This window comes from Rhipicephalus microplus, chromosome 7 (assembly GCF_043290135.1).
Source record: "Rhipicephalus microplus isolate Deutch F79 chromosome 7, USDA_Rmic, whole genome shotgun sequence".
In the NCBI taxonomy this organism is placed as follows: domain Eukaryota; kingdom Metazoa; phylum Arthropoda; class Arachnida; order Ixodida; family Ixodidae; genus Rhipicephalus; species Rhipicephalus microplus.
The window spans coordinates 34,572,255-34,586,031 of record NC_134706.1 but is presented as its reverse complement, the minus strand read 5'-3'; the positions used below and the strand labels follow the sequence as shown (position 1 = coordinate 34,586,031).

General features: G+C 46.6%; 1 protein-coding gene across 2 annotated transcripts in view; it reads right to left on the bottom strand.

Annotated features, from left to right (window-relative positions):
• Positions 1-13,777, bottom strand: part of LOC119180345 (uncharacterized) — a 34,860-nt gene that overhangs the window by 14,921 nt on the left and 6,162 nt on the right. For both annotated transcript variants that reach the window (XM_037431528.2, XM_037431530.2), the window contains exons 2-5: positions 10,585-10,683; positions 8,950-9,002; positions 5,642-7,577; positions 1,049-1,224 (exon numbers count right to left, since the gene is read on the bottom strand). In XM_037431528.2, the coding sequence (XP_037287425.2) occupies positions 1,049-1,224; positions 5,642-7,577; positions 8,950-9,002; positions 10,585-10,683 (2,264 nt within the window). The remainder of the gene's footprint in view (positions 1-1,048; positions 1,225-5,641; positions 7,578-8,949; positions 9,003-10,584; positions 10,684-13,777) is intronic.

Here is a 13,777-nt window from a genome sequence, read left to right as displayed (position 1 = left end):
TTGGCGGGGCCGTCCAGGAAAAAGTAAACGTATAGCAGCTTCATTTCTTCATCCCACCTGTTTATGGTAGCCACGCGCTCGAATTGGTCCAGCCATTCTTCTGGGTCTTCAGCGGCAAAACCTTGGAAAGTTGAAGGCACCCGCGGCAGCTGCAGAATGACAGGGATGGGTGATTGTGGGTTGCCCATAGTGGCTGTGGAAGCGTCCTTTCGTGGTCGCGTGGGGTCCGGTAGCAGTCCCAGCTCAGGTGGCAGGTTTCGGAGGCGGCGGCTGCTTCGAGTATCCGTGTCTTTAGCGTCCTCGTTTTCTGCAATGGCTGTTTTAAGGTGGTTCTTGTGCATACCACGCACCTCCACCAGTTGTCACGTAGTAGTGAGGGTAGCCCGAAGACAGGAGACCGGGAGGCTCGTAGAAATAAAAGGGAATCCGTTTATTTGGCTGACTTGCGCCCACTAAAGAAAAATAGCGGGTGGCGAACAGCGTGTTTGGCGGCCGTCCGGGGACAGAATGCCCCACTGGATTGCAAGGCGCGTTCACCATCCGAGATACGCCCCCAAAAGCAGGTATAACAGTCATCGTAGAATCTGGGGCCATCTCGTAATCAACGAATGGTCGACGTGCGGGCCACGGTAAGGCCGCGTGCCGGCGGTATCGGCATGCGCAACACTATCCGCTTCGCGGCTAATCCGCGGCTATCCGCTTCGCGGCTAATCGCTTCGCGGCAATATACTCTGTATAAAGCATTTCCAGCCTTCCAACTCGTCCTCCCGACTGCTCCTAGCACGACACCCGCACGTGTTTGCGCCGGCCATGCAAACCGACTCCCAACAGTGATGAAAGCAGTGAGACGGTGTGACATCCCATTCCTAACAGTGGTGGCAGCGGTGGAAAACGAGGCAACCCCATTCCCAACGACGGCACCAAAATGACATTGCGTAAGAATCAAAAACAGGGGGAGGGGGCACATTGCTTGTTCAGTGGGAGTCAATTATTGGCGACTAAAACAGGCAGTCCATCAGATAGATGGACACATTGTACACTGGCTCACCTGCCGGCTGCCTCGTCGCGGTGTGGTGCCATCCTCAGTGCCAGAGAACGAGTCGCTCTTTTTCCGTTTGGTAGCCCTGCCCCTGCGTAGCAGCGTCTCTTCTTGGCTGCTCGTCGGTTCCGGCTCGGCCGGCCGCACCACTGTGCCCGGGTACGGCCCATACAGATCACCTAACCCTGGCACAGGCGTATAAGTGGAGACGTTAAAAGGAGTAACACTACATGGAATGAGTGGGCATGTGTCAATTGGAACACGATAAAAAGTTCAGGAGGAGACTGAGGCTAGGTGAGAAAGACCTTAAATGTAGAATGTCGCTGGAGTAAAGTTTGCTAGAAGACTTTTCACCAGGAAAGCAAATGCATCAGCACAATTTTTGCATGTGTCCTGCTCACTCTCGCCCAAGATCAGTGAAAATAGGATGTGAACTCTGAGCTGAAATTGACTTTCCAGCCTGGTTCACAGCAGAAAAAATTGGCCCCGTATCTGCATGTAATCTGCAAATGTCTTCGAAAGACGATAGTCTTGCGAGTGGAGAGAGTGAACAAGACATTTATTTCATGTTTTGTGCAAGAAAATCAGTGAATGGTATTCTGGAGGCGCTGTGTTAGAGTGCCTCGAGCGTGCAGCGGAGGGGAACGAGTGCATCAAGTCACGTCACACGTGAGACATAAGCGCCATCTGGCAGTTGTCTTAGAAAACAAAATGCGTGGCTGTGAGACGGGTGTGTGCGCCCATCTCGGAGGTGATAAGGTGTAGAACGCAAGGCGATGGCTAGGTGCCACCACCGTTTCGTTTTAGCAAAGCGTTGGAAACACTCGCCTTTCTGTGCAAGAGTTGCATGGTCAGCGCAGCGTGTTAAGCGCTACGGTCCTTAAAATTACTTATGTATGCCTTTTCTAGTAAGAGACGCACATGTAGAATATATACGTGTTGTTATGGTGCCCAAGACATGCGCAATGATTGCTTTTTAATTGACAATTGCACAAGCACGAACGCTCAACCTTGAGCAACATAGGTGGGCGCTGAAGATGGGGTCGACCGTTTCAAGTACCCGATGCCGTTAAAAATGGACACAAACAGACAAATGTACAGACAGACAGACGAACCGTCTAAGATCCCCAAGAAAGATTGTCATCTTTAAAAGGCTGTTTGGGCTGGAAATTTCACATTCCCAGCTGGAAACGTTTTTTTTTTCCAGCTGGAATTGATGTTTCCAGCATGTATATGCACTCGATTCCCTACTGGGCAGTCATTTTTAGCTGGAATTTGTTTGCCACTTCTAGTTGGAAAATAATCTGCTCCACAGGAAATTTTCCTGCGAATGGAGAAGCAGTTTCGGTCCCATAAACGTTACTCTACGTACTTAAGTTACTGTAGATGAATTATATAATGCAAGGCGCACATTCATTGTTAAAGAAGACTAGGAATGTTCGTCTCATAGTAAATTAAGGCCCGTTTAAAACCACCATATGAAATGCCCTGTAAAGCTTGGTTGCAGAGAAGATACGACTGGGAAAAAAGCACCTTTGCTTGACCTTTGAACACAGCGGTCAACATGGCATTACGAACATAATTGTGGACGTCCGAACTGGAGCTCACCCAGTTTGCTTACGAGTTGTTGCACGAATACCGTACTTATTTCGAATCTAGGTTGATACAATCTAGGTTTGCCTTTGATTACTGTATCGGTAACCACCGGTATCTGTGGCAGTAAAGCAACATGACAGATCCCGTGTAGACACAACTGCCAGCTTCAATTCAAATTCGTGCTTGCCACGTGCCCTTAGTCCCAACAGCAGCGTTTGTAAACCGCGAAACCAGATACCACTCTGTGTCATGCGAAGCTGAGAACCAAGTATCAGGCATGTTCTGTAGTCGTCGAGATCAGCAGTTTATTTATATTTAGCATTGCCTGCTACATGCGTCCATGAGAGTTTCAGAATGAATATTGGAAACCGTGCAAAATAGTGATGAATACATAGCTGTTGAAGCACCCATATGCAAACATAACACGCACACAAGTGTCCTGTTGAGTTTACGAGGCCTGCAGTGCATTAAAACTACAATAAATTCAAATTCGAAGAAATCAGTGTGCTGCCATTTTTTTTTTAGTACAGTCAAACCCCCCTACAACGAAACTCACGGAGCGCAGAAAATAATTCGTTGTAGTGAAATTGAAAAAAATATAGCTGATCTGAGCTAGCAAAACAAAGGAATGTTTATTCTAAAAAGTAAAAAAAGTGTCCATGGCTTCCTATTCTTTTCCCAGCAGCGTCACGACGCAATTCTCAGTTGTGCATAGCGAGGCCATGGTGAAAAGCATGCTGAAAAAACGCCTACAACCGCTTTCGTGAACGTACCCAACAGTTGCATTGACCAGCAGCTGTCGTCATCAAGGTGTATCTGACAATGCTGAGATGAAGGCAGGGTATCGTGGAGCGGTGACTTTTGTCTTATTCTATGCCATTCTTATCATCCATCACTGGCAGCTAGCTGATATTGTTGATAATGTGGACGAACAGCAGCTCTGGTTATGTACCCCACAGGCCAAGCACAAGTAAAATGATAAGCATTGGAATCGGAAAACGCATCGTTCCGTGGTTGCACCCAGCAGCTGCGTGAAGGAAACCATGAACTGAGCGAGCGTTGGAGCGACTGAGCTTCAGCTTCGGATTGTCTGTGGCTCAAAAGCAAGCCAGTGGCAAAAGCAGGGCAGCCTCATTGCCATCCCTATCAAGCAATGGCGGCGCCCATGCTTGCTGAACAGTGGCGGTTTCTGGTGGTGCTAACGCGTGTTTTGGACTTTATCAATGTATTTTCAGATTCTGAAAATGCATCCAAATGTTGAAGATTGGGTTTACTGTAGAACAATAAATATACGAGCCTGGAACTGCATCGTGATGTTTTATTAAAGCGGGATAGCAGAAGTGTTTGGTGTGGCGAGAATATTTATGCATTACTATGGGCTGCTGACGGGAATCGTGATTTTTCATTGTAGCAGAAATTTGGTTGAAGCGGCATTTGTTGTAGCAGGGTTCGACTGTAACAACATGGCTGTTGCTGGCCAATGCCTGAGCACAGACACAGGGAATGCTGAGCATACGATGCGGTGTGGACTAATGCATTGTGAAGGATTTTCACTTTTCCTAATGGCTAACCAGTCTCTCTCAATCTGTACACAGCTGCAACTCACGAGATAACAACTATAATAACAAATTTAGTTAATAACAAATTAACTGATGCACTAAGTTGTCTATCATCTAGTACTAGTAGAATGTCCTGCTGTGGTTTCATTCCGTACCCCACATTTACTTTACTATCTTGATGATTAAAACACTGTTGCCAATAACATTATGATTCTAGAAGTTCACCAAGAAAACAGAGAAAACTCGGAGAAACAGAAAAAAAAACTAACATTCTTGAGGTTCTAAAATTCCTATGCACGGCATCGACGAAGCTACAAGCAAAATGAAAGTTTTGCAAAGGAATTAAAATTTCCAACTTTTTTTTTTTGCAAACTGTTCAAAAACAGCAAAATACAATAGAAGACCAAACAAGTTCCCCAGTGCCAGCCTCAGTCCTGTGCCTAGTGTTTTTTTGTTTGTTTTTTTTCAATGAAGGCTGCACTGCTAGCTGTCACGTAAGCAGTCCCCTAGTTGCGTTTTTGTAGTCAATTTCTAGACTTTACTGTTAGCGCAAGTCCAACAAAATGGGCCTTACTAAGTTACAACTAAGCATATAGCAGCGAAGCTGACAATACAACACCTCAATGACTTTGGTAGCACCCAAACACAAGTCACCAATATCACACTTTGCAACAGGCTTGCGTAATTGATGGCATAGAGTCAAAGCCCATTTCGAGTGGCATGAGCATTACCCCAACAAAATGACAGCAAGGTGGCCTTTCGCATCAGGGGCAAGGAAAAGATTCAGAAACTCTTGCCATATTGGGAAAAGTGGAGACAAGCAAAGCTTGACGTGACGTGAGTGTGTCTGATGTACGCTCACGCCTCATTATAACAAGATTGCACATTACACTAAAATATGTTCGTTACGTCAAAAAAATATTGTTAAAGGTATATTCCTAACACTATATCTATTGCAGGACTATCCTTCACTTTGTTATAACTGATATTTCGTTATATTAGGGTGAGTTACATCAAGGCTGGGGATTTTCTTTCTTGCTTTTTTTTTTTCTATGACATTATCAGACCATCATCTACACACTTATCAGTGTAACACTTCATTTGCTTCAGTTGGCAACGATGGTCATGCGTTCATATCCAGGCAACAAGGAATCGAGGCAATGTGAGATGACTGGTCACCTCAAAGAAAGATCAGACTGCCATTTCAGAGCCAACTGATCGCCAACTAGACTACGATAGAGATAGCATCTACTACCAAAAATGATAAGCACAAATATGCATGTGCCGGCGCACCTTTGAGGGTGGCACTTATACGTGTCAATGGGCACGCTTTTTTTTTGCGGTCACACCTACAACACCAACGACATTGTGAGGTAACACAGGTTGTGCCTGAATATGATGCGCAATGTGAAAAAGTTTGAGCGCATTGCTAAAGGCCGCCACTCACCTTGGTGATGGCTGCCCTTCAGGCAAAACGCGCACAACCACGTAGGGTCCCGCGTCACAGCATCGTAGTGCGGTGACAACGTGCTTGTGTGCGCCGCCGATCCGGCGAGCCGACGACCCGTTGCATGGTGCGGTCCCACACGGGCTGCGGGGGCACTGACCTTTTTCCGCTTGCTCTCGTCCTCTGGCACAGTGCGTGGAGTCATGTTGACGATGTGTGATGACAGCGGCCGCTCACGCGTCCCAAGCACGCGAACGTACGGTCCCGTCGTCGGCGTGCGAACCTTCATCGTTGTTGCTGCAGTGACCATCACGGCGGTGGGCGTCGCTGCAACCACCGAGTGCGCTACCGCCCCCCCCTTGCGCTGCCTCCGCTTTACCACGGCTCCCGAATCCTTGGCCTTGTTTTTCGCGCCAAAGGGTCGTCCCCTCTTGCGCTTTGTTGGCGACTGCTGTTGTCGAGTGGTAGCAGAAGCCGCAGAGGTGGCACTTGCCATCGCCGTAGCAGCAACAGCCGCAGTTGTAGTAGCAGTACCACTAACACTCCCCGCACCACTCACTGACACACGCTCTGGTTCCGACACGCTAACCTCCGGTTCCGTTTTCACCCTCTGTGCTGGTGATTGTTCCGTCGGCATAGCTGTCAGGGGCACCGGCGACGCGTTCATTCCGTCGGGAACACCTGCGACACTGCGCCGCCTGAGCTTGCCCCCGCCGTCCATGGCACCCGAACCAGACGGCACTGCCGATGGCCCGGGGCCCCCGACACTAGAAGGCCGATTGCACAGTGTACTGTCTAAACTACGTCGCCGCTTTATCGGGTCATCGCTGGGCGGTGATCCTCCCCTTGGTCCTGCGCTGGCATAAGGCCGTTCAAATTCACCAGACCTTGGCGGGGGACCCGCCATAGGCCTACTGCCCGACCCAAAATCACTGTCATTCACACCATTCACAACAGGCTGAGCATACACACCAGAAGACGGAACAGAAATGCCACCACTGCCGGTCCTTTCACCCCGCAGGGCTGGGTTGTTGTCCATGTTGGGCAGCACCGTACGGTAGGCACCCGTGGCAGCAAAGTTCGCAATGCCATAAGGTGGGCCTGGGTCCGGAGGAGTGCACATCCGGTTCTGGTCGAGGTTGTAGTAAGTCGGGTACGGCGAGCTGGGTCCACTCTCAGTGCCACCACCAGAAGTGGATCCATAGCCGGACGACTCCTGCATGCCACCATAGCTCGCGCTTCCGCTGCTGCTATTGTGGGGGTCTAGAAGAACCATCTTCTCAAGCGACTGGAGGGGATCGTGGGAGCCTGTTATGGGAGATGGAGGTTTCTGGAGCTGCGGGGTGGGGGCGGGTGTGGGCGGGGAGAATGGTGGCTGCTGCGATGGTGCCGGCGATCGCGCGTGGCAAGCAAGCGGAGAAGGGGTCGTCCGGGGCGATTGGGACCATGATGGTGACTGGCTCTGCGGTACCGGCACGTTCCCGTGAGGCGGTGGGGGCGGTGCCACGCCCATGGGAGGGCCGGCAGGCCCTGGAGGCACCACCGTGCGGTAGTTTCCCATCGTGTGCATTGTCGGTGCACTGCTGACGGGCGAGCGGATTTGCGGTGGACTCTGCATCATGACGGGCCTTGTGCCGTAGTTCCCGCCGCCGCCCATGCCATGGTCCCAGGCGCCTGGCGGCTTTGAGAGTGGTGCTGGGGAGCCCGGATATGCTGGTGGGGCCGAGTGACGGGGACCGTACCGCATCTCGGGCACGGCCCCAGGGTACGGCTGCCGTGGGTAGGGTCCGGGACTGCTTGGCATGGGGCCATTGCCGTAATTGCCGCCGCAGTGCTGGCCCGGCGGTGGACCATAAGAAGCTGGCGGAGAGCTCGGGTGAGGCCGGTACTGTCCCGGATATGGGTAGCCCCCACTGCCGCTTTGACAGTGACCGGGCTGCAAGGTGAAGCAGCAGCAGCGTTTGTCACTTTACTCTACAGACACGACAAACCATTCATGAAAGTACATTGACAGCAATTGCTTCAAAAAGCGCTCAATAAATTTGCACTCAACAAGCATGGCTCAGTGGCAGGGACAGCATCAAACCTGAGGATCAGTCATAGTACATAGAGCTGCATTACTTTGGGCCACATCACAAGGAATTATCACATCTTCCATGCACTTGCAGACGATCACAGAAGAGCTTAGCCCTGATCACACAGCGAAGTTTAAGAAAAGCATGGAATAGAAAAGACTAGCCTTTATTGACATGTCGCTCCCATTACCCAAGGAGGCACCTAAGTTATGGTAAGAATGATTTAGATTTACTCTGACTGTAGCCTGGAAATGTTGTAGGCTCGTGTACTCAGATTTGGGTGCACGTTAAAGAACCCCAGGTGGTCTAAATTTCCAGAGCCCTCCACTACGGGGTCTCTCATAATCAAATGGTAGTTTTGGGACGTTAAACCCCACAAATCAATCAATCAATCTGATTGTGGCCTAACTGCATATACAATTCTAAAATGTTCGTTACAGGGACCTTTTAATGTATTAGTTAATTTACAAGCAGCACAGCTTTTTAATTATACATAAATGAATCAGTTACCAAATGTAATAATAATGGGGGTTCCAAGTCCATCGATATTAAAGGGACACTGAAGGCCAGCATCAAGTCGGCATGGAATGTTGAAATCAAATATAGGAAACCTTCTTGCACTCGTTTTCTGCCAAAAAACGATTGGTCTGAAAGTAAATTGCTTTTTAGTGGTCGTTAATTTAATTCAGATCACCCACCAGTGTGGCGCGTAGCATTCGTCAATCCCGTCTCTGGCCAGCGCTACACTGACATTTGCTATTTTCTAGCAACACTGCACCCCACGCCCTTCTCCACTCGTTTTATCAAGTTTCATTTTGCTATATGCCCTGTAAATTCTCATACACTTGCCAGCAGCGTTCAGTGGCTATGAACATGATGCAATGACATCGTCTTATAGCCTACATGTCTGGCCACCACTGTGGCGCATGGCCATGCGTGTTTCGTGCGCTTCCTCGTACTATCGTCTTTCTTTTTGGCATCGTTTACTAATTATCAATCCTCACCAACTAGCCCAGATACCTGTTCTTGAATTGATGTGTAAATTTGATGCATTTACAGACAGTTCTTCACAGGTCACACCTGATGAAGGGGGTAACCTCTTGCTGTAGTACGAATAGTTTGCCTTTAGTGTCCCTTAATTACCACTTGAAATATTTTGGTGGTTTCCCGAACTAAGAGGCACAAAAATGACAAAAGGAAGTGATGGATGAAAACAATAAGTGAGACACTTACCCCTCGACCTTCATAGGGGTGTTCTGCAAAGTTCATGCTCTGCCCGACACAACCTAAAAAGAGAAGAGCATAGGAGTATGAGAACACACTGCAGCAACCCGAAAGCACTAGTCAATAATTAGTGACAGTAAGAATGTATTATTTTGAAAAGTTTAGGATATTATCTCCCTAGTCAAAAAGTATGGGAAGTATGGAAATCGCAAAGGCAACAGTAAACCAGTTTGACAAGTTATCTTGTTGGATTGAAGAAAAGTCCCATTGCTGTGAATGTCGGGTGCCATTTTTCTTTGACTGGAACCGAACGTCGACATTTTATTAGCGAACGTTGAAACTTTATTAAAACCTGAATGCTGCCCGCAGTTCCTTTTACAGTGAAAGCTGTTGCGAGGTCACAACGTTCAAGGCCCGATTTTCACACCGAGTCGTCTGCCGCTGCTGGTGTTTGTAATTGCTATCGCGCGAAATAGGGAAAAAAAACAACAAAAAATACCCACGATAAAATGAGACTCTTACTCAGGCGCTCTGCGTGGCAGCACAGTATGCTACCACAGAAAAACTCTTGTGCTCAAAATTTTTGAAAACTGATCCTAGGCACGCTTCATGTTGGGTGAGTAATGACGTTGTAGCAAGGGAGCAATAAGACGACGACATGACAGCGCGCGACGTGGCCATGCTGATCTCTAAATTTATTTGGAACTGTCGAAGCGAAGCTGTATCTCGCTACAATGTTAACATGTGTAACAGAGTGTTTTAAAAGAATGATGTACCAACCAGGCATCACACAATGTGAATTGCATAAAGAGAGTGGGTTGTTGAATGCCTCAAACTCATTACATAAGGCACAGCTATAATCGTCATCTGGCTCAGCATGAACAGAGTGCACACAATGCCTTACCATGTGTGTAGCGGGTACCACACTTCGGCGAATGACGGATAATGAAATATAGGGTGCTTCCCCACTTCGCAATATTTATGATGACTTATGGCACAGTGGCTGCCATGCAAGTGTACTCGAAGCAGTTACCCCCAGAGAGTTTAAAAAAGGCTGCGGAAAGGTCGCTTTTCCAGCTCTCACTATGCCAGTACTGCACGTTGTGCAAAAGGCCTGCTGGTTCTTGGTGATAATTCTATATCATTTGTAAAGACTCATATTTAAAAAAATAAAGCTGTGTAAATTTTGGGCATGTATTTTTTGCAACATTTAACGCAGACAAGTTTTAAGCCCACCACACATCTGGGGAGCATTTTTTAATAAGACTTTTGTGACAGTAATACGGGCTATCGCCTTTGGTAAACTTCACTGCATTGCAAAATTTTAATGCTACATATTTTGCTAGAAGGAAACAAGAGCATATCAAAGGGCTCAGTTACTTTGTTAGACACAATATTGAGGACATCTAACTGACAAAAAAAAAAGAAGGAAAGTATGGCATTCCCTTTCGAGTCATCTTGAAAAATAATGCACAAGGAACCCTGCAATTCATTTCATTTTGCTATCTGCAAAATCAGCCGGGGCGATTGGTACAGGACTGTAGTCGAGCTTCTTACGAGGTCCCAAACACTGATTGGTCATGCCAAACACACGATAAGGCAGCCAAGAAATTTAAGACGAAATTAAAAGAGAGAACGGCTCACCCGGGTAGGCAGCTGGATCAGCCATGCCCCTCCAGGGAACCTGGGGGGAGCTGGCGTACTGGGCCCCTACGCCGTCCACGCCGCCCGTCTCCGCGCGTCCTGCGAGTACAAGGAAAGGTCTATCAAAAGGGCTTTCTTCATAAAGGCAGTCTATGGAGTGCAAAGTCTATCAAGAGATTCTATCACAAATGGAATACAAGTGTACCCTTCTATGACACGCGCTAGGCTATCTATAAATGCAAGACATTTACACCATTCAATGCCAACGTTATGAAGTCCAAATTTAAAGCAAGCAGTAGTCGACACTTTTCGACAGCCGGTACGTTTAATCAAAAATATATGGCGCTGACACTTTTCGACAGCCGGTACGTTTAATCAAAAATATATGGTGCTAACGGCAGACCGTGGCCAGAGCAACTGTATATGACCACTATGGGACCAGAGTAGCACAACTGTTTTCCAACGCCGCCGCTAACAACCATGCATTGTGGAGAAGCTGATGCTCAAACCAATTTTATGTTTTTCGACTCCGCTGCTGCATTCGCGCGAATGATCCCCAGTCAAGTTCAAAGAAAATCCGGCCGGTCTTCGCGCCTTTTCTGAACACGGTTCATAGATGCGTGTGGTGACTTCGGATCACCTCTATGTGCACACCGCCACGAACAGGGTCCGTGACCACTATCGCATGCAAACAAAACGAAAAACCTACGTAAAAAACATACTTGTCTTACTTGGGAGTCGAACTTGAGTCTTTTGCGTGGCATTACAGTACTGTACCACAAAGCTACGCTGAAACTTCAAGTTGCGCTCTAAACTGACCTTATGTAGGTTACATATCGGGTATCGATTTGCGTTAACACATGTGATAAATCGTTTTAGAATAGTGAAGTAACAACCATGCATCACACAACGCAAATTGTGCAAAGAGTGCGTCGTTGTGCTCTTCGGCATTTCAAAAGCCCCAGGCATAATTCTTCGTTGCATTATATTCACCGCAGTTAATCAGGTGATTTTATGTACCTTCAAGGTAAATGAATGTCGCATTTCATCAGCATAATGTGAATACTGAATGTTTCCGCTTGTTAGTCGGTCAAAAATTTTTACAAATGTGTCAAATGTGAATGTCACAAGACAAAAGAAGTTGATAATGCTAGCTCTGCACTTTTCACCACGTGCGGACCAAGAATGTCGCTTTTTTTTGCCATGTTATTTAGCCAGCTTTTACGTTGCACTTTGATGGCAATCGGGTAAAAAAGCGGCCTTCAAGCCCTGCAAACAATGTGTGAAGGTTGCAAGCCAAGTAAGTTGATAAGCAACACGACAGGCGTGTTGCCTGCAAAAACAGAGGGCAACTTTGCCACATAGCTGTGGTTGCTAGTAAGGCAAGATGGCAGACCTATCCGCTCGTCTGGTCCCGTAGGGACCATATAAAGTTACTTTAAACGTGGCTGTCTCCATGTCATTGACTTGGGCAGTGCTGCTGCAGAAAGTAGTCTATTCGCCTATACGCTTGGTTTCAAATTGCAAAAGCAGCAGCATCAGTCAGCAACGCCTTCATATTGCAATAACAAAGTGTCAGTCAGCGCTGCCTGTTGCGGCGCTGACTGACACTTCCACGTTTAATGCACAAACATGCCCACTAAAGTGGATAGGGGGATAGCCACCATGGTAGCTCAGTTGGCAGAGCACCGAACGCGTCATTCGAAGGTTGGAAGTTCGGTCCCTGCCCACGGCAAGTTATCTTTTCAACCACTTTTCTTTCTTCACATTTACATTGCGATTGCTAATAATAATGTCCCCTACACTTTCCTCAGCATAATTGTCTGATACTTCTCATTAAACATAGCAACGTATTTTGAAGTTCCGGCCAAATGTTCCACGTTCCTGTCTCGTTTATCAGGATACTGCCTTCATCGAAGCTATCACGTGCAGCAAAGTATTTAAACCAGAGGGGGGGTAAGGAAAATTGAGGGCAACAAGAATGCTTAATTAACCATTGCCTCAGCCTTTGCCATCTATCGCTCGCCAATACAGTTCAACCCCTTTATAAGAGACACTGATATGAAAGACAAATGGGTATAGAAGACACTAGAGTGCCTACACTGAAATGCGGGTTGATAAGAAAATGCATACAAAGTGACCTGCTTACAAAGGAGAAGAGAGATCTGATAAATTGCTGCTCAGAGCATGCCTCTTATAAAGGGGTTTAACTATAGCACAAAGAAAGGCCAAAGAATGCCGTGTTTTCAAGAAAAGGCCACACCACATTGCAAAGGGATAATAAGGAAGCATTTATCAAGAGGGCGCATTACAATCGAAAACATAAAACTCAATGTCCAGTACTTGGGACATTTAGACTACTTCGTTATACAGGTCGCCTCATTGTAAAGGCAGAGCACGATTATGTTACCTTTTACAGTTGGTATGTAAATAACTCTCTATTACATGGGTCATTCTGTTGTAAAAGATATCATTGTAAAAGATTTAGACATGTACAACCATTGTAAACCATTACAAGGCTGGCCATTAATACACAATGATCAAGTCTACGAATAAAAAAATAAAAAAGGGGGGAATGGCCTGCGAATAGGGACCACCATCACAAGCAAACCATTGCGATACACAATTACAAAAGTTGAAAGATTTTACATCGACCAGTACAAAGCCAAGAGGATGGAAGACTTTTGTATGGAGATATTGCTCGTATTTAACTACTTGCACATACAGAAATCTTTACTAAACTGTGCAAATTTCTTGTGCAATTATGCCACGTTTTGCAGTGCCATGAACAACATAAAAATACAACATGCATTTTAAAGGATTATTAAAGATGAAACATTAAAACACATGCATTCTGACATTTTACTATAAAACATCATTTGCTTTTACAAAAATAAAATGAGCTGAAAATAATGAAATAATGAAAATAATGAAAATAAATGAGCTGAAAAAAATTTCGCAATGAGATCACAGAAGTGGTCACTTGGGTATGTGATCAAGCATGGTATTTGCACATTTTCGACAGCAATATTGCACTAAAGCTTTACACAGCAATATTGTGCTAAAGCTTTACAAATACAATTGATTAGCTTGTAGTTAGCAAGGAGGGAAGATAAAAAGTGGACACTTAGAAAATCATGAAGTAATAGGGCTGCTACGCCAATTTCATGGCACTACTACCGGCCCTTCTCGT